Source organism: Cupressus sempervirens, chromosome 1 (genome assembly GCF_028749045.1).
Source record: "Cupressus sempervirens isolate cs-2001-9-10 chromosome 1, ASM2874904v1, whole genome shotgun sequence".
Taxonomy (NCBI): domain Eukaryota; kingdom Viridiplantae; phylum Streptophyta; class Pinopsida; order Cupressales; family Cupressaceae; genus Cupressus; species Cupressus sempervirens.
In genome coordinates, this window is record NC_143118.1 from 620,377,075 (window position 1) to 620,400,044 (window position 22,970).

The window sequence follows — 22,970 nt, forward strand, 5'->3', positions numbered from 1 at the left end:
TACTCAAAGTTTATGTAATATTGAATATGTGACCTCATGGGAAGCTTTGGCTTTGTTAGTATGACCTCATGGGAAGTTTTGGCATTCTAATGAATGATTCCTTCCTTATGTAATATGAAGCTTCATTTATGATTTTCAATCCTTTTGTATTTACTATTGAAAAATTATTTTGACAAATATACATTAAAATTGTACAATGTTTGAACCTCTAAAGAGGTTACTCGTGTATATATGCCTCTATTCTATATAAAATATTAATTATATGCTAACAATTTAAAATCTTTCCTTGAATTTGACATCTCTTCAATTTTTCTTTTTTAATAAAACCTTTCCGCGTACCCCTTGCACCTCTTTCTCTTTCTGGTGCAAGTGCTAGTAATATATATTTTTGAATGTCTACACATACTATATGCACTTCTCACAAACAAACAAATTATCCCCTAACGAATAGAGTACACGTTGGTAGTATATTCGTATATTGAGTGCTTAGACCTTACGTTTAGAGGTTAATATCATACCTCATGCTTCTTTCATACATCTTCAAAAACCTATTAAGTTTGTTGAACATGCTTTGTTCATGCATCCTTTTAAACGTCACATGCTTTCCTTCTTTTTTTAATCTAATAAACCTATTATTAAAAGTTTATAACATGCTTTGTTCATGCTTTCTTACTTTTTAAATATGAAAAATCGATTCAGTCAACTATATTCACTTTATAAAAATACCAGTCAAAACTGATAAATAATATATTATTAGAAGTAATCTTCTTTAATTTTCAAATGCTATATCAAACTATTAAATTACCCTGAATTATTGGATCCTCACCTAATCAACATGTAGATCAACGCCAGGGTAGACCAAGGAACAAGGTAGGAATCTTATATTAATTGAATTATTTTGACAAGATTTAAATACGTACAAACAAAAGCCCACTTGCACATAATTACTATTGTTGTTGAACAAAGGAGGATAAGCACTGCTCTGAGGAAAGCTGTAGTTGTAGATTGTCCCCTCTTAGGCTACAGGTCAATTGAAATGACACATGGAGGACAGGACCCACTTATCAGACATTGTGGAACCCAATTATTACTCTTTAGCTTTGGACTTTTGATCCAACGGAAACATACACTGTTCATCTTTATAATTATGTGTTCTTGGATCCTCACATCAATAGTTGGAACACAGTACTTGGCATGAGCTTGAGCTGCCCACAATATTCAAAAGTAAAGATGAATTGACTTTTAGAAAAGTTTAATTACGGAGTGCAGAGTGGTTGAAAAGTATCATTTCAAAACACACATCCTATATCTTATATGTTCACCTCATTGAAAAGTGTCATTTCAAAACACACATCTTATATCTTATATGTTCACCTCATACTAGTCGCGCACCAAAAATCCCAATACTTATAATTAACAGTACTTATTATTAAATGTCCCAGTAGTCATTATGAAATTGTTCAAATAGTGATAAACAAATTGATCAATCACCTAAAAAGCTAAAAAAATGATCGACTATTAGTGTACATGTGTGATAATCTATTGAAAGGTATCTATGATAAACTCTATTAGATTTATGTGGGTAACAAAAATCATTTAAATATATTGAAGTTTAATGCAAATTCAGACTAGACACTTCGTACGTACTACATAAGATGGCTTATCTAGTCTACCGCCTCAGAATCCAGGTAACAAAATTCATAATTTGCGTGCGTTTGATGATATTTCGAACTTCAAAAGGGGTTTCCTCATGTTATCTTAGATAATTAATTTTATATATTGCGGAAACATTCAACCTGAAATTTCAGAATTAAAGAGTAGATTGCAACTTGATTGAGGTTTAGGGAACCCGAACAAATGGTTCTGGAACCCCGTTCTGTAGGGCTGTTCTGTTCTTAATTTAATTCACCCCATAAATATTATTAAAAAATATATCTATAAATCTCCTTGTAATCTTTTGACAGTTTCTGGATTTTAACGGTTTTATCATTACCAGTTAACATTTCTAACCATTAACCATTGACCATTACTAATATGGGCAATAATGAACTGTAAAAATTTAGCGACTTAACATTCTTCAAGAAAGAAAAGGTTCGTAGTGATTTAACATTCTTGAAAAAAGAAAAGGTTCATCCAAAATGCCAGTCGTGTATTTATAGATCTATTTATTTTGACGCGAATATGAGACTACCCTGAGCTCTTACAAGATGTATTTATTCTGACTGGAATATGAGACCAAATATGAAACTACATCTGAGCAGTATGAGACAAACCTGTACTTCTTGCATGAGACTACCCTGTTACTTCTTGCAAGAGGTATTTAAGTGTCATATAAACAACCGGTAGAATTTGAAATTGAACTTATGACCTCTGATCACCGCTACTAAACCAATTGAACTCATGACCTCTGATCACCACTACTAAACAATTGAACTTGTGAATTTAAATTGTTTTATCTTTTTGAAATAGCATTTCCAACCTTACTAATATGTACTATAAAACATGACCTCTGATCACCACTGCTAAACCAACTAAAGCTTTGGAATTTAAGCTGTTTACAACATTCTTGTACAGAGAAAAGTTCAGGTCAAGTCAATTTATAGTCTGCAATACCAACCATACAACACCATACAACATTAATGGGTTGTAAAGACTTGGTGACTAACATATTCTTGTTGGGAGAAAGGTTAGGTCAAATCATTTTATAATCCACAATACCAACCATGTGTTTCTGACTGCAATTTTGAGACTACCTTGTACTTGCAAGAGGCACCTAATTACCACAAAAAAGACATTCGTACCCTGTGCCAATGAAATTTAAACTCACTGATTTCTGATCACCATTACTGGACCAACTAAAGCTGTAAAGTTTAAACTTCTTGACTTTTCTTCTTTCAAGAGACTTCAGCACTATAGACCAACTGAAGCTGTGCAATGATCTAAAATAGTGCACCGAGTATTACTTCGTTCCAAAGTAATAAATCCAAGGATTGCGCTCGGGACCCACAAGGGTTTATATCCGAGGATGCGCTTGCCAAGACCCAAAAAGGCTTTTACCTCACTAGTAAAATGCAGAGACCTACTTACCATGACCAAAAAAGAGAGCTGCGTGTTTTGGCAATTTCCGCATATTTTAACTCATTGTAGTAGTATATCTTCGTAGTGGTTTTAAAATCCCCAGCTGAACAGGTTCGTATGCCTGGACAACGTTCAAGTCAAGTCATCGAAGGGATGTTTTTGCCTTTTCGAGCTAGGTACCTAGAGGCTAAAGCCTAGGCCCGATGACAGACAACATCAATTAGTCACACGCGTATCTATGTAGACCATACTCTCTTCAATCACCGGCATAGGCTTTGACAAAGAGCCTCGAGATTTTGACATATGATCAAAAAGTGATACTGTTGAAATAGTGTACTTTGTGGGAATACAGCTTTCTCTAGGCCATTTCCAGTGTAGAACATTGTATTCTCGAATGAGGAGCAGTTGTCGACTAAACAGTTGAACAAAAAACTGTGTGGACCGAAAGGCAGCTTAAAATCTAGACCACCAACACAATTCAAGCCAAAAAGGTATGGTAGGAAGAAGGGCCCTCATACAAAAAAAAACTTGAGTGTCAGTCAGCCATGGGACCACATTTGTTGATTGAAGACCATTAGCATGGGACCTATTGGCACTAGCACGGAATATGCTTGTACATTCACATCGATTTTTGACAAGTTTGAAAGATCGGGTCAGATGATTTCATATCAATCACTCTGATCAAATGTCAGATGATTTCACATCAATCATTCTGAACCCCACAAAAGCCATCTTTTTTTATTGATGAATAGGCTCTTACCTATCCTCAAGAATATGGCATATCTATCCTTGAGATAAGGATATACCCTTAAAATATCCAAACGATGAGATCAATATGGAGAGCAAACCGAAGAGCCAGATTCGTGAATATTTCACAAGTACCTGCTTGAGAGAAGGAACTTACCAACCAGGCAAACTTCGTACTAAATACTTGGTATCAAACCCAGCATCCATAATTTTTGCATAATGGGTGGAAAATACAAACCCAGAGTTCATGGTTGTTTGAATGATAACCACAGATGCAAACACAACACACCAGGTATAAACACAACACACCAGAAAACCATGGCCATTTTCCCAACGACAGTGGAGATAACCACCACACCAGCACAGTTGTTTGCATATTGTATTGAAATAACACCATTCTGCATGCATTTGTCATTTGCATAACAGTCGATAGAAAAAACTCAGCTTGAATAACAACTCTAAAAAAAAACATTGATGACAATTATACAAAAGGTGCGCATATAATTCAATTAAGAAGCCAGATCCTACTTACAAAGCTGTTTGCATTAGCAAATAAAGTGTACAGTGCATAAGGCATTTTTCTGCACGAATAGGGAAAAGCAGACCCACATGAATGATTGATTGCATGACCAGCTAAATAGGATTTTATTTTAAGTGATACAGAAAAGACTGAAAACCATGTTTGCCTATTAATTTTAATTTCAGCTGAGAAATGTTATACCTTTTCTATTAACCTCTGGTTATGCTGGAATTTTTAAGGAATGCATTATTCTAATGATTAGCCCAATAATCTTGTATTAGGTGCAATCATCTATCGATATCTGATATATCATAAGGAAATAGATTTTACACTTGTGTATTCCATTGAAGAGAACCCTGGAAAAGCACAATGAAATATGGATACCAGAAGCTGATAATCACTGCACTAAAAAAGGCAAAATAGCGACCTTATGCATGCTTCCTCAGCAGGCTAGAGAAATGCCTAACAATTTTAATTTCTTAACTACCTCGGCCATGCTGGAACTACAAAGGGATTCATTGATCTCATCCAGCAATCTATTGCTTTAGCAATCGTCTGTGCCCACTGTCTGATAGATCATGAGGGAATTAAGAGTACATTCATGTATTCCATCAAAAAAACCCTGGATGAATAGAACTCAACCATAGATACCAGAAAGGTGAACTGTGCTAAACTTTAAGAGGCCATAAACTTTTCCTTACATAGCATGTACTAAGATTATAGAATAATAAAACACCATACATGAGTCTATAAATCCAATAAACTGGCAAACCTTAATATTCATCCTAGTCTAAAACTATAATAGTGACAAGTTCTATAGATGTGACTGTTACTTGTAGGAAAGGAAATCTAGTAGCAAACAAGGCATCTACTTTTCAGGTTTTGAGAGTCAATTGCCTCTCATAAACTTCAAAAAATCATACAATTTGTAACACTACACAGTTTAGTCATGCTCTGATCTGACTCAATTTAGTTAAAGTCTCTTTATAGACAGCCAGATCTGCAACGGACATATGCTTACAAGGTGATAGAAATTGCGTTAAGAAAAGTTGAACCAAAAGTGAAATAAATCCCAGCAGACTCGAACCATTCCTTGATAAATAACCTCACCTTGAATATACTGCCTCTCAGAACACACAAGAACGGCTTCTGACCTGTGCATACCATCTAGTTATTTGTGCCCTCTTTTTAATTAACTTCCGGAGAAAAAGCCAATTCCAATAGGCAATCATTCACACTAAGCTTTCTGTCTACTGAGGCAAGTATGGCCGATGTAAGTTTGTGACCATGCTCAAGACCAACACAACTGCATCAATCAATATTTCCTGTTTTCCTTAAAGAACTTTACACTGCTTCCTCCATAAAATGCAGACATCCATCAATTCAAAGCAAGCCATATCCCCCACAGAGACCAGCAAGCAGGTCCTAGTCGAGCATTAGCTCCTGTTTTTACATTTTTCCATGGCCCTGGGTGCTGCAAATAATTCAACAATAGACATAATAAGTAAACCAGCAACACCCTTATTACATTTACTTGTATTTATTTATAATTTGGCAAAAAAAATACAAGCCAGTCCAGAAATAGACAACTTAATTTGCCACTTTTCAAAAAAAAACCCTCAAAGATTATATATCAAATACAGAACAATGCTGATTTGCTTCAGTTCACAAATATGCTTTGAACCTAGACAAAAGCTTGCTCACATACCAAGGCCAATTGCTTCTGAACCCTTCATTATTCGAAGTCTCTTGCAAGAATCAACAAACATCCTGCAGTGCCATCAAATTGTGATTAGCAAGTAGTCAACAGAAAACATATGAAATGACAAAAACTAATAATCCATCAAGAAATAATAGAACCAAGTAATGCTTCTAGAAATCTTACTCCCAGGGAACATCTCCAACAAGCATCCAATCACCATCCTTGTCCTCGTAGGTTAGTACATATTCTGACCCATGCAGCAAGTCCATCAACTTGCTCTCACTCAAGCCGTCCCTGCCCGGAATGCCATGAGAACCACATTGACCTGAACCAATCAACCGAAAGAACAATTTATTATCAGAATCACACAATGTAAGAGCAATCTGACTATACTTGCGAAATGGGATATAATGAAAAACTCACCTATTGTAAAACAACTGAACATTTTCTCTAAGGCAGAGGAGAGCTCCTGGTATCTGCTATACATTTTCAAGTCAACCTTCCTCAAGTATGGGGCTCCATCCATACTGACCTTTACATATAATGCATTAGGTGTAGACTTTCCTTCACCCTCTTCTGCGGCCTTTGGATTTGCTGCAAGGGTTTTACACCTGAAGGATCGAACAGGTGGCCAACCTACAACCTGTTGTCTGAAAAACAACTCAACCAGAATCTATTCTCAGTAACCATATTAAAGAAGGGGTTGGAATGTACCCCCCATCAAATGCAATTGTAATACCCAAGAATTAGGCAATCTCCAAAGTAATTTGTGAGCTGCCAAATAAGCAACTTCCAATGCAACAACTTTGGTTTTGATAAGGTTGAAGAAGCAAAAACCTATATAGAATTAGCCTCATATATTAAATATTTAATATCCAACACAAAGCATTTTTTCCCTAAGTATTTAAGTACAAAAGATACAAAGAAATGGAACACTTCCATAAGAATACTCAGAACAATTTAACGCATACAATCTAGTCTGCAAAGAAAGAAAGCTTCTCCCAAATATTTCATAAAAGATACGGTAGGTGTATCACTAGAAACAAGGGCACTCTCTACAATGAAACGCTCTTTCAAGATGACCAGCCTAAAAGGCTACCTTATCCTAAGCTTTATTAGAAATGATGTTCTAACGAGACCAAATTATACTGGATGGAAAATATATTCGTGACATCTCTAAAATGATGATTGGGACAAATAATTGACAAGAATTTTTCGTATCATTTCAAGTTATGGGGTGAAGGTATAAGGAGCAACTAGCCAATGCATTAACTTGTGATTAGCAGTCAGCAAATCAATCAGGACAATATAAATTGATCAACCGCAAAAATGCAGCAAATTTGAAATTTCTAAAACTTTCCAGTGCACAAAGAAGATTCCAAGAACAATTGCAACAAGCTACTCGCAGCATATGGTGCAAGTGCTTCACGAAAGAGGCCACATGTTCAAATTCGGTTTTCCACCTTGTTGTACAATTTATAACATAAAAAAACACTTAGTGTACCCCTACGCTCCTGCAGGATATCAGAGGAAAAGCCATACCCTCGTGTACTTCAAACACACTATTCTATCTCTCTGAGTACTTGGAAATGGCTCTACGAATAACAGACTAGTAAGCAGAGAGGATATGAATTAAAACTAGGACACCCTAGCAGATGGGATTTGAGTCACATCTTGTACGCCCAAGTAGATTTTTAGACACAATTGTGCCACTTTTGGATTGCGGAATCAACCCTTCTCTGGTCAAACTTTCATTCCGTCAATCTGCTAATCAAACAATGGGGTTCAAAGACTAAATATGCCCTTGGATCATCCTGTTTACAGTTTTAGATTTCGGCAAAAAGATGAGAGCAGAGGCTCAATACTCTTATATGCGCTAAGCAATGCATTTGATAAAACCACAACCATTTTTTAGGTTTTTCTGTTACGTAGGGGATATGACTTGCCTCAATCAAGAAACAAGGGGTGTTACCACAAGTAAATGGTGGACGTTAAGCCTTCGAACACCGTCACAAATTTGGTTTAGCTTAGTTACAAAGGTAAATTTGTCTTGTTGAGATGAGGCTATTCTAGCTAGATCTGACAGATAAGGCTTATTAGGAGGATCTCCCTTAAGGTGGAACAATTCCGAAAGAGATCTTGCACCAGATCGGTGATGAAAACGAGCAGACCACTGTAAAAGTTGGCCAAGAACAGGCAATAGTGATTTAAACAAACTTGGTGCAATGGATCTGAATTATTAGAGAAGTGCCTGTCAAAAGCCGAAATCTGGGTGCTTTGGAAAGCAACCAAACTCAGACTTACGAACCCAAGCGCAAACCTACACCTACAGAATTTGAAATGGTTTGCCAGTGAAATGTTGAAGTTCAACAATCCATTGAAGCTACGCCAAGCCACTAAAAATAAAAAAAATGGTTTCCAAAATAAGAGACCACAGATGAGAACCAGATAAGAACTTACTTGGCTGCAGGCGGCTCGGCTGCAGAAGAAACTTGGCCCTGCTGCGTAGCCCTCTCCTTGCCCTGCCCCGCCCCTTCCTTGGACGAAGATGCTTCATTCATAACACACTTTCCGGTTAAGCTCACCCCTCCAGCTGGCGCCAACCTGGAAGAAACATACGTTGACTCGCTCTGCCACGCAGGCGCCGATCCCTTAGGAGACGCCAACTGAGCTTGGAATTTCGCCACGTCAGATGTCGCCGCTGATCCGCCACCAGGAAGCGCTACCATGGGGGGTTTCGCAGGCGGAAAACCCCAATTCGCTACGCTGCCAGAAAATACGTTCCTTTTCTCCATGGCTTCGGAAAACCCCCTCTTCTTCAGCTGAAAGTTACTAGACTGCTGCTGCTGTTGCTGCCAGAAAGCAGAGTATTTCTCCATTACTGGGCTCTCCTCCGCAGAAGAAGGAAAGAGATTTTTCTCCAACACCGAACCCGCCGCCGGCCGCCTAGGGCTCAGAAGGCAGAGTTCGGAAGTTGCAGAAGAAGCGGAATTTTCATCGCTGGCTACCGAGGGCAACGGAGCACAACATTTTGTACTCTCTCGTACGGGCGAGCGCGCCCCGGGAAGGCCGAGGCGGAGCTCGGTCTCCCTCAGATTCTGCTCTTCTTTAGTCATCGCAATACCACAAATCTACCCCCAAAAAAATCAAACACCAGCCCCTTTTCGTCAGCTCGTCCCCGCAAACCACAAGAAAACTTCAAAACCAGCCTCCACTGAAAACAATCAAATCTCAGCTCCTTTCCTCACCTCTTCGCCGCGAATCACAAGAAAAATTCAAAGCCGAAAACAATCAAACCTCAGCCCTTTTTTTTCTCAGCTCTTCTAGGCAGATCAAAAGATATAACAAATTTCAAAACCAAAACCCCACCAAATCCACCCAAAACTCTCTGGTCCCCCTCTGAAATCCAAAATCAACCCAATCCAAACAAAATCCTTTCTTTCTCTGAGCAAATCTCAAAGCTTTTACACATCATCTGTTTCAAAACGTCCAAAGCGCCACACCACTAGGGCCCCTCCATGGGAACTCAACATGGAGAAATCTGCAAAATCGTCACTTCTGATCCAAAGAAAGAATCCTCCCTCAAACAAACAAATCTCCTTTTACTTAACTTCCTTCTAATCCGCTAAAAAATTTCCCTTCGCTTTCAAAAACCTTGATCCTCAAAATGCCCTTGCACAGCTCTATGTATCACCTCCCTCTGAATTTCTTCCCTGAGCTTTTTATCTCCTTCCTTTCCCGGCGGCGGCCGCTTCTCCGGCGACGCCAATCCCGATCAAGATCGACACGATCCGACGGTCAGGAATTCTTCCGTAGGTATTAATTAGTGTGCGATTGGGGTTATGAGGGGACAAGTGGGGCCAGGGGAGGGCATTGATTGCAGACAGCAGGCCGGCCGGCTTTGCTGAACTGCCGGAACATGATAGCAACGCGTAACCGATTTTCACGATCTGACGTGGCAGAGTCGCGTGGGTTCAGAATAGGAATTCCCACCAGTGGATGCTCACGTCATCATTTACTTGTCGGGAAATTACATGGAATGCAGGGAATCCCGGGACTGCTGGTCATGTGAATGCATGCATACATCATCCATCCCTGTCGTCTATGCTATGTATGTATGTGTGTTTTTTTAATTGTGGATTAATTTTGTTTTAGTCTGTAATTCTATTTGGTGCCACGTGTCGGGAACCCTTTTAGCTTTAGAGATATAAATGTCCCACGTTTCTGTTGAGCTATATTTTATTATTTAATTTTCTATTTTTTAAATATGCTTTGATTATTCCTCTTTTAAAGAGATATTTATTCCTTTGGTCAACTTTTTGCGATAAATAGGTATCGCGCATGTAATTATATCCGCATTTGTGTATAAACTCAAGTGTTTTTATATTCGCTGCCAAATTGTTGTGATGCATGATTACGTAAGCAGTGTTTTTCAATATGTTGGGAATGAGTTGTTTTGTATTTGTTTTGTTGGGCATCTTGGCGGAGGAAGTTTCGTATTGAGATAGGCATGACATTTGGATAGGTCTAAAATGTGTGTTTCTAAGGGAAGGGGTTCTCTTCCAATTGTTGTTCATTTTTCCCAATTGTTGTTCATTTTTCCCTTTTTCAAAAAGACTTCATTTGTCAAAGGTCCTTTGGTCTATTAGGTGAAGTTGAAAGGCTAGCAAAGAGCCCACTAGCTAGGGATCAAGTCTTGTTGAGTGCAAAGCCCCCGACATCTAAAAGGGATGAAGTTGGGATTGTGCCCCAAACGAATTTGGCGGATACCACTCAGGCCTTGGTTCTTAACCAAAGAGGCAAGGTGAAAAGGGTGAATCTCCATTAAAAAAAAAAAAAAGGACTTGATTTTAAAATTAATAAATTTCTCTAGTATTTAAGTTGATAGGACTTTAGTTTGATAGATTAAACATTTTTTTTGGATAACCATAACTCCCAACTATTAGGGCATTTGTGAGTGAGTTTTAACAATTATTGAGATGGTTGTATTGCACGATGCTTTGGACATTTTTAGTGGGTATCAGCGATACTTTTAAACAGCAATTTTTTTTTGTACTTTTGTGTTCGTAATGAATCTTATAGTATTCATCTTTACCACCCATATACCAAAACAATAGCTATTAGCAATTAAGTCGCATGCAAAAATAACCAAAAAAAAACATTGAAATCTAATGTACCCTTTAAGATATGCGGATGCGCAAATTTAGGTATAATGGTTATTAGTGTTCTTCTCCTAATAAAACTAGATGGAGAATTTAATGATATTTAAGGGTTTTACAATCAATAGTGATGTTTGTTGATATGAAACTTCAAAAATACATCTTCCTAGATTCAACTTTATAAAATATTTTACACTAATGTTTTAGATCACACTCTATGATCCATCATCAAGATGGGAGAGTTGTGACTTCAAATGTTGATGCAAAAATATACAACACGATTGAGTCTAGAATCAAGAAATGCAATCAAGAATGAATTGTACTTGTCTTATCTTTCTACTATCTTGACGATGAATCAAGGAGTGTGTGTAAGGCTCAAATCCTAATCCTATCATATAAAATTAAATGAGGATCACATTAATCATATTAACAAAGACAAAATTACAAGTACATCGCCACGTGAACAAATGTTGGATATGTACTACAACATCACATGACATAATGCCAGTAGATGAAGCTTAAAATATATGGTTACATGTGATACATAAGATGACTTAGGTAGTCCATTACTAACAATCACAAAAAATATCAAGACTATAAAGAATGAGTACAAATATTGAAATCTTTGATAGTCCAGACTCCAATACAAGAATTTTTTCAACCAAAGAAGAAGACATGGTCAATGTACTTTTTCTAACCAAACACGAAGCTTCACTTCCTTGAACAGTTCTTTCTAGTATGAAGAACAACTAATTCTACAAGAGATGTCTAGCAAAACAGAATATGCGAATAGGAGGTAATCTTGTGAGTGTATGAATAATTTCAAACAAAGAATTTTAATTCTACACTTCAATTCAAATTAAATCTTGTTTTCTTCGTCTCAATTTTTGATTACTTGCAATCATATGACTACACACATTTACACTAAAAGAAGATAATTTCAATCTCCAATGTCAATGACATATGAATCTAAAAAATTAGTTGTATTACGTATGCTTGAATTTTTTTTAATATGGTTGCAAGCTAAAATTGCAAAATAATACTCATAAACGTATGTATATGCATGGGTAATTATGCTTGTATATGCATCCATGTACCTATATAATACATGTTGGTATAAAATAATTTATTTGGAACTATGATCTAATTTTATTGTCAGTTAATATTATAGTGCTTGCATGTTCATGTGTGTACATAGACACACATATGTGTCCATTCATACACATTGTGGTGTGTTACTTTGTTACGAGTAATGGTTATCTTCCATAGAAAAACCTAAAAAAAATATTTTAGAAATTTGTTAACAAGGTATTGAAGTTTAAGGAAATAATAAATAAGATTTTGATGATGAGTAAAGACACCAAGATTAACCAACAGACTTCAAACACCTCAAAGGATTCACAAAAGTTCAATATGGTAACCTTTCTCCCAACTCATTCATCCATTCACTAATGCTAGGTCTTGAAATGTTTTACTCTCTCAAAAATATGCTTCTAAAGTGACTAAGGGCGTCATAATAACACTCCATGTGCCCTATTTTAGGTCTCATGGAACTTTGAGTGGTTTTTTTTACAACTAGGCTAATCTCTTTAGTGTCCTAGTCAGAGGGTTTTTCCAATCAATCTTTTTGTACTAACAATTTTAAGACTAAAAAAATTGTATATGGATACCCTTCTAGTTGGTCCATAATATTTCCAATTTACTCTAGGGTTTGGAATGGAGGCCTCTATTTTAGACTGCAACATAGCTTTTAGGCCTAATTAGGCCACATTTACAAAGCAATCCTAAGAATATTTGGTACCTAGCTCCTAAACTCTTCCCTAAAGTCTTATACATGTAGAAAATAATTTGAATCCATGTCTTTTTGAGGGAGACACACTCTCTAATTATATCATTCACCAAACCCTTGGTTTTGTCCTCGTCTTGGCTATTTGAATGAGGGTTTTGTAGAAATACACTCTCTAAACTTATGCATTGCCCACTAATACTTCAAGAACCTATCCAACAGGGCTTCCTAATCCCTCTAAACCTTCACAACTCACAAGTTATTTCATTTATTGCAAATTCCCTATCTAATTCATCATTTCCAAGCCTAATTTCATTGAAACCCTACTGGGGCATCACTACAAAGTCATCAAATGATCCCCTCTACTCCTACAAACCATTCAAACATACAAAATACAACAGGATATACAATTCCACCAAGTTACAATGTAACACAATAGGTCTAGAATGATTTAAAAGTTCAATGTCTTCCTCTTAAACCTTGTTATTAGACGTGTACAGGTAGTTGCAAAAAAAATGCATTAAATAATCACAAAACTTAATGAAAGATCTTCAAACCAAATGCAATAAAAGGCCAACTTTGAGTATTATCGCCTTAAATCAATTTCATGGCACAAAGTGACTATAAAAGATCATACTTGAGTAGGAGAAATAGAGGGAAAATACTAAAATGTAGAATTACACAATATAAAACAATCGTTTCTTATCGATTTTCTTCACATGCAATCTCCAACCTCTTCTCCAAGGTTTTACAAGCATTTATATACTTTTAAAAAACCCACCAAAATTGGAAAAAAAAAAAAAAAAAAAAAAGATTTTCAAATACCCGTGACCATTGGGTTTCTTCTTTTGCACTTGTTTTGTAATTTTGTCTAATGGAGACTTTTAACAATATTGAGATAACTTGTTGCAAAACTTACCTATAAGACCCCAAAACATGACAAATAATATTATATCCTTATTACATCTAAATGAGCACTTAAACACCAAATTAAACTATTATGGCCATTTGTTTCTTACAACTTGATAAATTTTGGAAAAAAGGACAATATGACTCCAACATACTCTTAAATTACATCAAGAATGGTCTATTGTGACTTTATTAGACCAAACAAGACACAACCACACTAAAAACAAAACATAAGGCCATGTTCTTATCAAAGTGACCCACTTGTGCTAGGTGATCTTACACCATACACCCAACCTAGAAAAGTTGCTCCTTGATGATTTTGATCTAAGATATACTTTTGTTTATCATACGTGATTTTTTGTATGATGATATGCATCAATGGCAATTCATTATTTTGGTTGTCAATTTATTGGTTGTGATATACCAATAGATTGGGTTGTTATTTTAGTTTGACCATGTCTACATAACATGCTAGTGATTTGGCATGATGCCTTATGATGATATCTAGTTTATTTTGAATTCAAGACTATTGATTTTATATCAGGATGAGTGACTTATGCTATAAATAGTCATAAAATTAGTTTATTTAAATGTTTGTAATTTAGATGAAAAAGTTAATTTGATGATGTTATGTTTATTGCTTTACCACACAATTGTTGTTCATTTTTGCCTTTGTGTTGTTATGAAATGAGATAGAGTCTTAGTCACTCATTCATGAAATCATGATGTACTACTCTCCTTCACCATTGTATGTGATTTGGCTATTATATTATGAGCATTTGTACTTGATGTTTGCTTGTTTTCTTGAGTTTTGGGATTTGAGTGTATCTATATTCCTGGTAGTGGAACATAAGATAGTCACTTTTGCCTTTGCATGTTGATCCAATGTTTTCCTTGTATGGATGAGGTATATGATACTATTATGATTATCTCCCTTTGGTACATATTGGTAAATATTAATTCATATTGCATTTGAGAAACCTGTGAGTATTTGTGCATTACAGTTGTTGTAGAAGGATTTAATTTAATACATTGATTTTATGTACTTTGGGGAGTTTTAATTTTTTATTTTAAATCGTCGACTAATTTTTCATAGTTGGATTCCAAATATCTAGGATTGATTCATTTAATTTGGGAAAGGGTCAATTAGATTATTTAAATATAAAATAATCTATTTCGTAAGTTACTTTTGAAAAAAGTGCTTTTATGTTGAAAATTAACTTCTTTTCACTCACTTCTCATATTATGTTTTATGAGAATCAAGAATTTTGCTCCAAACCTTCTTGAAGAAAATTGATCTTTTGTTCATTGTATTTAATTTGAGGATTGATCTTCATGAGGAACACCTCATGGGATTCATGTCAAGATTGCTCCATATTGTTCAAAATCTCAACTGTTTTCATCAAGTCTTCAATCTTTGCTTTGCATTCTAGTTTTTCACTCTTTATGTATGGTAGGGCATCTTTCCATTTTCTTTTGGCTTCATATTTTTGAATGAAATATTTCTAAATAGTTGTGTGGGATGAGAATTTGTATTCCCCCATGTTAAAGCTTGATTTTATTATTTGATTGATCAAGCATGAGCAATTATGTGATTTCCTACTTAGGGTTTGAAGTTTGTTATACTGTTGGATTTTGCTTGTAGGCACGAAAAAAGATTTTTTTTTTGGACTTTTGGAATGTTGGGGTTTAAATAGGAAATGGTTTTTAATTGTGTTGATTTCTGAGATGATTCAATTTAAGGTGTCCTTACATTTTCCTATTTTTGTGGTCCACCTCGAGTATGTCTAAAGCCTCAATGTATAGGAATGAGTAATTGATCTTGGTAACCATCCATGTCTATTTGGTGATTGCAAATATGGAATGGATATAGGATACTCTAGTTATCTTTTACCATAATAATCTAGTTATCTTTTACTGTAATCTAAATAAGCCTTGTTAAATTGATTTTATTGATTTACACTTCCTATCAAAAATTGGTCTTTTGGTTAGTTTTGATCTTTGAGAGTTATGCTCATGTTCTAATGAGAAGTATGCTAGATTCCATGGGAATTCATACTCTTCGCATAGTGGTCAATTGAGTGGTTATTTAATTTCTTATTTTTCATGATCATGGTTAGAAAGGTAAATGAAATTGTATGGCTAATTGCCATAGGACCACTAGTTTGGGTTTTAAAAAATATATTTATGATATGGGATTGATTTGGTTGTTTGTCTCACTTTTGATAATCATATATGCTTGTCAACTTAGCCTCTTGAGACTTTTAGACATTGTCTAGATCCTTCTAGAGAAATCTTAGGAACGAGTGTTATATGTCCAAGTGTGTGTTTGGTTTCTTGGGAAACTTTGGAAGTGTTTGCAATACTTTTTCTTATGTACAAAAAGTGAAGCTCATGATGTTGTTCTTAAGATGTGGTTTAGCATTTATGCAATATTAATGTGATGTACTTGGATGCATATAATTGATGTTATGTTTCAAACAAATAAAATTAGGGACATGTTTTTGTTAGATATTTGGGGGAGGTGAATCGGTTACATCTAGTTATCGTACAGGTCTTAAACTTTTTTCACAGCTTTGTAATTCAATAACTTATCTCAGTAACTAATCTAAACTTCTAAACAATATCAAATCAAACTTTACCAATAAACTATTAACTTTACATACTGAGTATCTGAGTAAAATTTATGTGTATATACCAAGTTGCAACAATAAACTATAAATATGAAAATAACATGCAACACAATAAACATTCACCCAATTTGACACAATTATTTAATGTGTAATCCCTGTTAAGGGAAAAACCACCTAAGACCAACAACCCAAAAATTTCACTTTTCTAAAGTAAGCTTTGCTAGGAACCAACCTTGTAAAAAGTTACATACACATTTTCAAATATGACCTTGTTAGAGGATTTACATCAAAGATCATCTAGACCATATCAACTTCATAATTTTAGAGTGGCTAGCTCTAAAAGACTTACAAAATATTCAACCAAATGCTACCATACAAATGAATTTATAAATATGACTTGTTTAGTTCACTTGGCTAAGATATTTTCTGCTATGGTGATTAGAAAGTAATAGTGAAATGATCCATTAAGATTAGAAACATACTTTGCTTGGTCAAAACTCTATTTTGCTCAATATATTTCCTCTATTCATCCTTTATCTCCTTTCTTCTCTCCTCTAACTGATCTACTCACATACATATCAACTTAACACTTCCTTTGCTTGATCTTCACAATTTAGTTATGCTCAGTTATCCCTTAGCTATCAATTCCTTGTTTAACTTGATCTATAATAATGAACATCTCGCTCATCCCTTAAGTAGAATTTTTTTGCCACTTAATCAAAATCCTTCATTTTGCCACTTAATCACAATCATCAAATACTCATCCAGCTCATGTTCATTGAATCTAAACACTCAGTTATCACCCTTTTTACCTTGAACTTTATCCTCGAATTCAAATCATTAAATCTCCTTCATCAGATCATCTTTGAATTTCACCAGTCGTAGATCTCATAACTAAATTTATCTTTTATCAACATTTCTTACCCAATCTGAATCAGTATACACTGTAAGCTCAAAATCACCTTCTTCTTATATCATAATCCATAATCTTATGTCCCTTTCAAATATTTGAATATTTTCTTTATTGTAATCAAGTGTGTCTCCTTAGGATTGGCTGAGAATCTTGCTACTATACCAACTGCATATGCAATATCAGGTTTGTTATGAACTACATGTTGCAACTTTCCAATCATAGATCTATATAGTGTCTCATTCACTTATGTCGAGTTGTCTCGCTTAGATAGTTTGCATCTAGTGATCTTAGGTGTGCTACCAGGTTTCTACCCATACATGCCAAAAAAAAATTAGGATCTCCTTTATGTATTTGGACTAAGTAACACATATTCCTCCTTTATTTTGATGAACTTGTAAAACAATGAAGAAATTAATCTCACCAAACATAAACATTTCAAACTCTTTACTCATATGATGAGCAAATGACTTACACATTATTTCATTTTCTCCCAAGATAATATCATCAACAAATATTTAAGCAATCAGGACCTTATCTTTAACTTCACTTTTTAAGTACATATTATTTCTCTCACTTGTTCTAATAAATCCAATTCTAATCAAATACGAATGCAATCTTTCATACCATGCTCTCAGTGCTTGATTCAATCCATACAAGGCTTTATTCAATTTACATACCAGGTAATTCTAATTTGGTTCCACAAATCCTTCAAATTGATCAATGCAGACTTCTTCCTCTAGAATTCCATTTAGAAATGCAAACATGACATCCATTTGATAGACTTTTAATGTTTTGTAAGTTGCATATGTGAATAGGGTTCTAACTCCTAATCTTGCAACAAGTGCAAAAGGTTTCTCTATAGTCAATTCCTTCTTCTTATGCATATCCTTTACAAAAAAGTTTGGCATTGTTCCTCACAACTTTTTCTTTCTCATTCAGCTTGTATCCTAAATATCCATTTTGTTCCAATTACATTCTCTAGGTCTTGGTACCAGCTGTAGATGCCTAAATCTGATCACATAAATATGTAATCAAAGTTTGTCATCCTCTAAGACATATTTTAATTAAATATTAAATATTTAATTATTTTATCATTATGTACTAGTTAGTTAATTCAATTAATTAATTATATTCAAATTAATAAATTAAATGACAACCAATAGTCTAATTTATTAATAAAATCCCACTTCCTCTATTAAATTAAGTAAATACATAACCCATTTAATAAAACCACTCCAACCACAAACTAACCCTTCAACCCAACAATTAAGAAAACTCAATCCATGCACTAGTAATTTCTTTTTTAATTAAATAATTTATTTAATTAATTAAATCACATGCACCAATAATTCTCTTTTAATTAAATAAATCATTTATTTAATTAAACTCGCCCACCAACCTTCTTTCTAAAATATCCATCCACAAGTCACATCATTTAGTCAACTGATCCACCTCAACCATCTTAACTTAACCACATCAACTCCTCACCCATGTCTAAAATCCCTCTCCAAATCAAGGCACAAATTACTCATCCTGACTCAAGCCCAAGTTGACTCTCATGTCACATCTCCCTCTTCCACCTCTAAATATATAAGTCCATCTCCTCTATCCATCCCACTAAACATAATACTATCTCACACTTCACATAGTTAACTATCCATCAGGAATTCCTATCTCTTACTCACCTGATTGCTAAATTAAACCCTTTTCTCCTCACAAATCATCCACCTTTTGAGTAAAATTTATATAGCATTTTGAGAACCAAATGCTATCAAAGTGTTATTACTCTACTCATATTTTCATACATCCATCCATTGTTAAAGCTTGAGCACTAAATTTGAGCACACATCCATGATTATGACCATATCCACACATCAAGGAAGCTATGAAGGTATCAAGGTTTGCATTCCTTTGTTTTGGGTTTCCTTTCAGTTAATTTATTTCTTTGCTTTATTATTAGTCTGTGAATGCTTGGTTTGTTCTTTGTATTCATTGCATACTAATTTTATCACTTGTTTAATTAGGGCACAATGAGAACACAAATTTGGGCTATAGGAATGCAAGTTCCTACTAGACAAACTATGGGCTTGGGTTAGTTGAGAAAGTAGTTTGGATGGGGATGGTTAGCATGAAGAACTTGGTAATAAATAAGTGTATGTAGAGTTTAGGTAGGACAAGAACTAACACATGTGGTTATTCATGGATGTAGTGGTCAGTGGACACGCTCATGTCCTGTGAGAGGCATGCATCAATGTTATGGGTTGTGGATCATGTTGGAGCAGCAGAGTGGGATAGAGTGGAGGTGGTTGGATTGGGGTATCTAGCACGAATGCCCCATCAATGAACCTATATGGCAATGATGATTGTGCTTTGTGAGAGGTGGAATTCTGAGATTGCTAGCTTCCATCTCCCGACAATGGAGATGGTAGTTACACTAGAGGATGTATACATGATATTCCAATTACTTGTACTGGGTACAAAGGTTTTGGCAATGTGATTTATTCTTGGTGAGAAGGTAGTGCAGATGGCTATTGGGTCCTAGTGTTCCTTTTAGGATTCAGCAGGGATAGTTTTCCTTAGATGAGTACTTGGATGTGGTGCCACTAGCTAGGCGTGTGTAATTCTATGTGTATGGATTGGTGTCAAGGTACACAGGAGGCACGAGTGTCACTTTGGGATTGATCCCCACTATAGTGAGGATTGTGGATGCTTGACTACCAACAACATGGCGATAATTGATGTTAGTAGATCTATGTAGGGATTTGCACTAGATAATATATAATGGTGATACTGTGACTATGGGGAGGAGTATTAGTTTTGTGATGCTCTTACAGGTTTTGGCTTCGGAGTCTATATTATGGTTAGGCTACTTGGATGACGAGACAGGTAGACAGATGAGCCAATGGTATATAGTTGGGTTGAGTCGTCTACATATCACCATATGGATGATTTAGATTACTAGTTTAGAATTTTTATGACATCTTAATGGCTATGTGGAGGCCATGTATGGGATTAGGTCTCTAAGCAAAGGATCGAGCACAATTATCATACTATTACACCAGGATTTAGTTTTGGTAGATGGGACTATATTGTGGAGCAATACCCACAACACAAGTGAAATGGAAATTTGGATGGTCATAGTGCATGCCAGCATAGTCGATATGGTATCATCGGGTTATGTGTGAGATTACCACTAATTTTGGGTTGACGCAACACAAAGATGGATTATTGGGGGTGTGGCGAGACTTACAACCATAGGATTAGGATTAGTTTGGTGGTGTCGCAGATGTGGGTATGACCCAAGACTACATGGCACAATGGCAAGAACCTTAACATGTTGAGAGAGCCTAGGTGGTACCAACTATAAGGAGGAGGGTAGAGACATGAGTGGCAAGGAGGGGTTGGTATGAGGCCCAAGCAACTAAGACAATGGTATATTTTTGGATAGGTAGAGGTAGAGAACTTCCAAAGGAGAGGACCATAGGGGAGGATATAAGGAGAGGAGATTAAGGGAGGAGAAGATGGATGGGGATGATGGAGGAGCATAGCAGATGGATTTGGATGGGAGACAAGGTCTATAGAGACCACCTCCTATACAAGGGTCTGTGAGGGGATCTAGAGGAGGGTCTTTAGTAGGTGGAGAGGATAACAAGCTGGCAACTAGTTACACCCCCTTAGAGTAGCCACACATGTTTAAAAAAATTATGCAATTGTATGTTGTCTTTGATGTTACACAAAATGTCAAGCCTTACCAAGCAAGTCAGTGATTGTTGAGCTCACTCGGGCATTGAAGACAGTTTCTTGTGTATGTCGAGCATTCCAGTTATAACCAAGTTTAGAGTTAGTTCTTATTAAGCTTACTTGGGCATTGAAGGTAGGTCCTTTGTTAACTGAGTTCACTTGGTTACCAAAGGAAAGTTGGCATGGATCTTGTGTTGACCGAGTTCACTCAGTTACTAAAGGAAAGTCAGTTAAGAATTAGTATTGACTGAGTTGGGTTGGTTAACAAAGAGTTTCTCTAAGTTGACCGAGTACTCAATTCTATATTAGCTGACTGACAACATATTTAGTCTGATATATTTATTGGTTAATGCTAGTCAACTTAAGGGATGGAAATTGTTTGGTTAAAAGTATATTCAAGCTAACTTGACAAGATTATTCATATAAGTATAAGGTCAAGTTGAGGATTGAAGAAGGTAAGAATGGAATTGAAGAAGATAAATTAAGGAAGTAAATTGGAAGGATATCAGAGTATCTGAGTTGACCGAGTTGCAAAGAACATTCTAATAAAAGAGGATCAAGTATTCAAGCTAGAATAGAGATCTAAAATCAGCAAAGTTAGTTGCATCAGCAATCAGTTCAAGTCATTGTTACTCTCTAATAATTATAGCAGTGAATCAAATCTCCTAACAGAGTTAGCCTAACAACTATTTTCCAAATCCTCTAACAAGGTGGCATTTCTAGATTAAAGTGTTTGAATACCTCTAACAAGGCCACTCCTAACAAAGTGAATTAAATCCTTTAATAGGGTCACACCTAATAGTGTGTTTTATAACCTTTAATCGGGTTGGCTCCTAACAAGGCTCACTTCATAAGAGTGAAAAACAATAACTAGTGCAATTGGTGGTTTTCCCAAATTGGGTTTCCATGTTAAATCTTGGTGTCTCTTGTGTTCATGTTATTTGATTTATGTTTCTAAAACTAAGTTAAGTAAGGTTAATCACATTTAAATATCTTAAGATCTGCCTGTTCAATGCTAACTGAGTGACAGTAATATATTCAGTGTTAACCGAGGTACAGCAAAATATTTAGTGTTAACTGAATTATAACAAGTTATTGGTTTTATATTGTGTTGACATCTTAAAGGGACTTTGGGATTTGTTTTTTGTGGTAATTGATTCACCTCTCCCCTCTCAGTTACTCCTTTCCATTTCCAACAATTGGTATCAGAGCATTTGGTGCTTGCAGATAAGGTTTTAAGGACCTAAGCTAAAGATCAAGATATCTTACAAAAGGGAGATTCCTAAACTAAACAAAGATAACTTGCAAGCATGGCATAAACTCATGAAGCTACATTTGGCAACCATTGGAGACACAAGCCTAAAATATCTAGAAAAAAAATATGTGGCACCTACTGCACCTTTATTTGTGGATCAAATATGAAAAAGAAGAATCACAACATAATGATGATTGACATTGCCTCTATTCTCAATTATGTTGAATTTGATGAAGTCAAAGATTGCCCTACTACTCATGAAATGTGGAACAAGTTGAAAGATATCTATGGAGGAGATGACAATGTGAGGAGAGCTAAGGTAGAAAGTATAAGAGGTCAATTTGATTAGATGAAGATGAGAGAATATGAAAACATATCACATTATAGTAAAAGAACCAAAGCAAGTGTAAGTGCAATCAGATCCCCAGGAGGGAAAATAGATGATGTGACAGTAGTCAGCAAGGTATTCAAAACTCTTCTTCATGTGTATGCAATTAGAGTGTAATCTATTCAAGAGATGAGATGTG

General features: G+C 35.6%; 1 protein-coding gene across 1 annotated transcript; it reads right to left on the minus strand.

The window, feature by feature from the left end:
- Positions 1-5,095: 5,095 nt before the first annotated feature.
- LOC149579445 (auxin-responsive protein IAA8-like) lies at positions 5,096-9,704 on the minus strand. The gene is made up of 5 exons (XM_089832812.1): positions 8,508-9,704; positions 6,471-6,697; positions 6,231-6,372; positions 6,054-6,115; positions 5,096-5,819 (listed from the first exon to the last, which is right to left on the minus strand). The coding sequence occupies exons 1-5, from the start codon at positions 9,161-9,163 to the stop codon at positions 5,782-5,784; spliced, it is 1,125 nt and encodes a 374-aa protein (XP_089688938.1). The 5' UTR covers positions 9,164-9,704; the 3' UTR covers positions 5,096-5,781.
- Between the last annotated feature and the right edge of the window lie 13,266 nt (positions 9,705-22,970).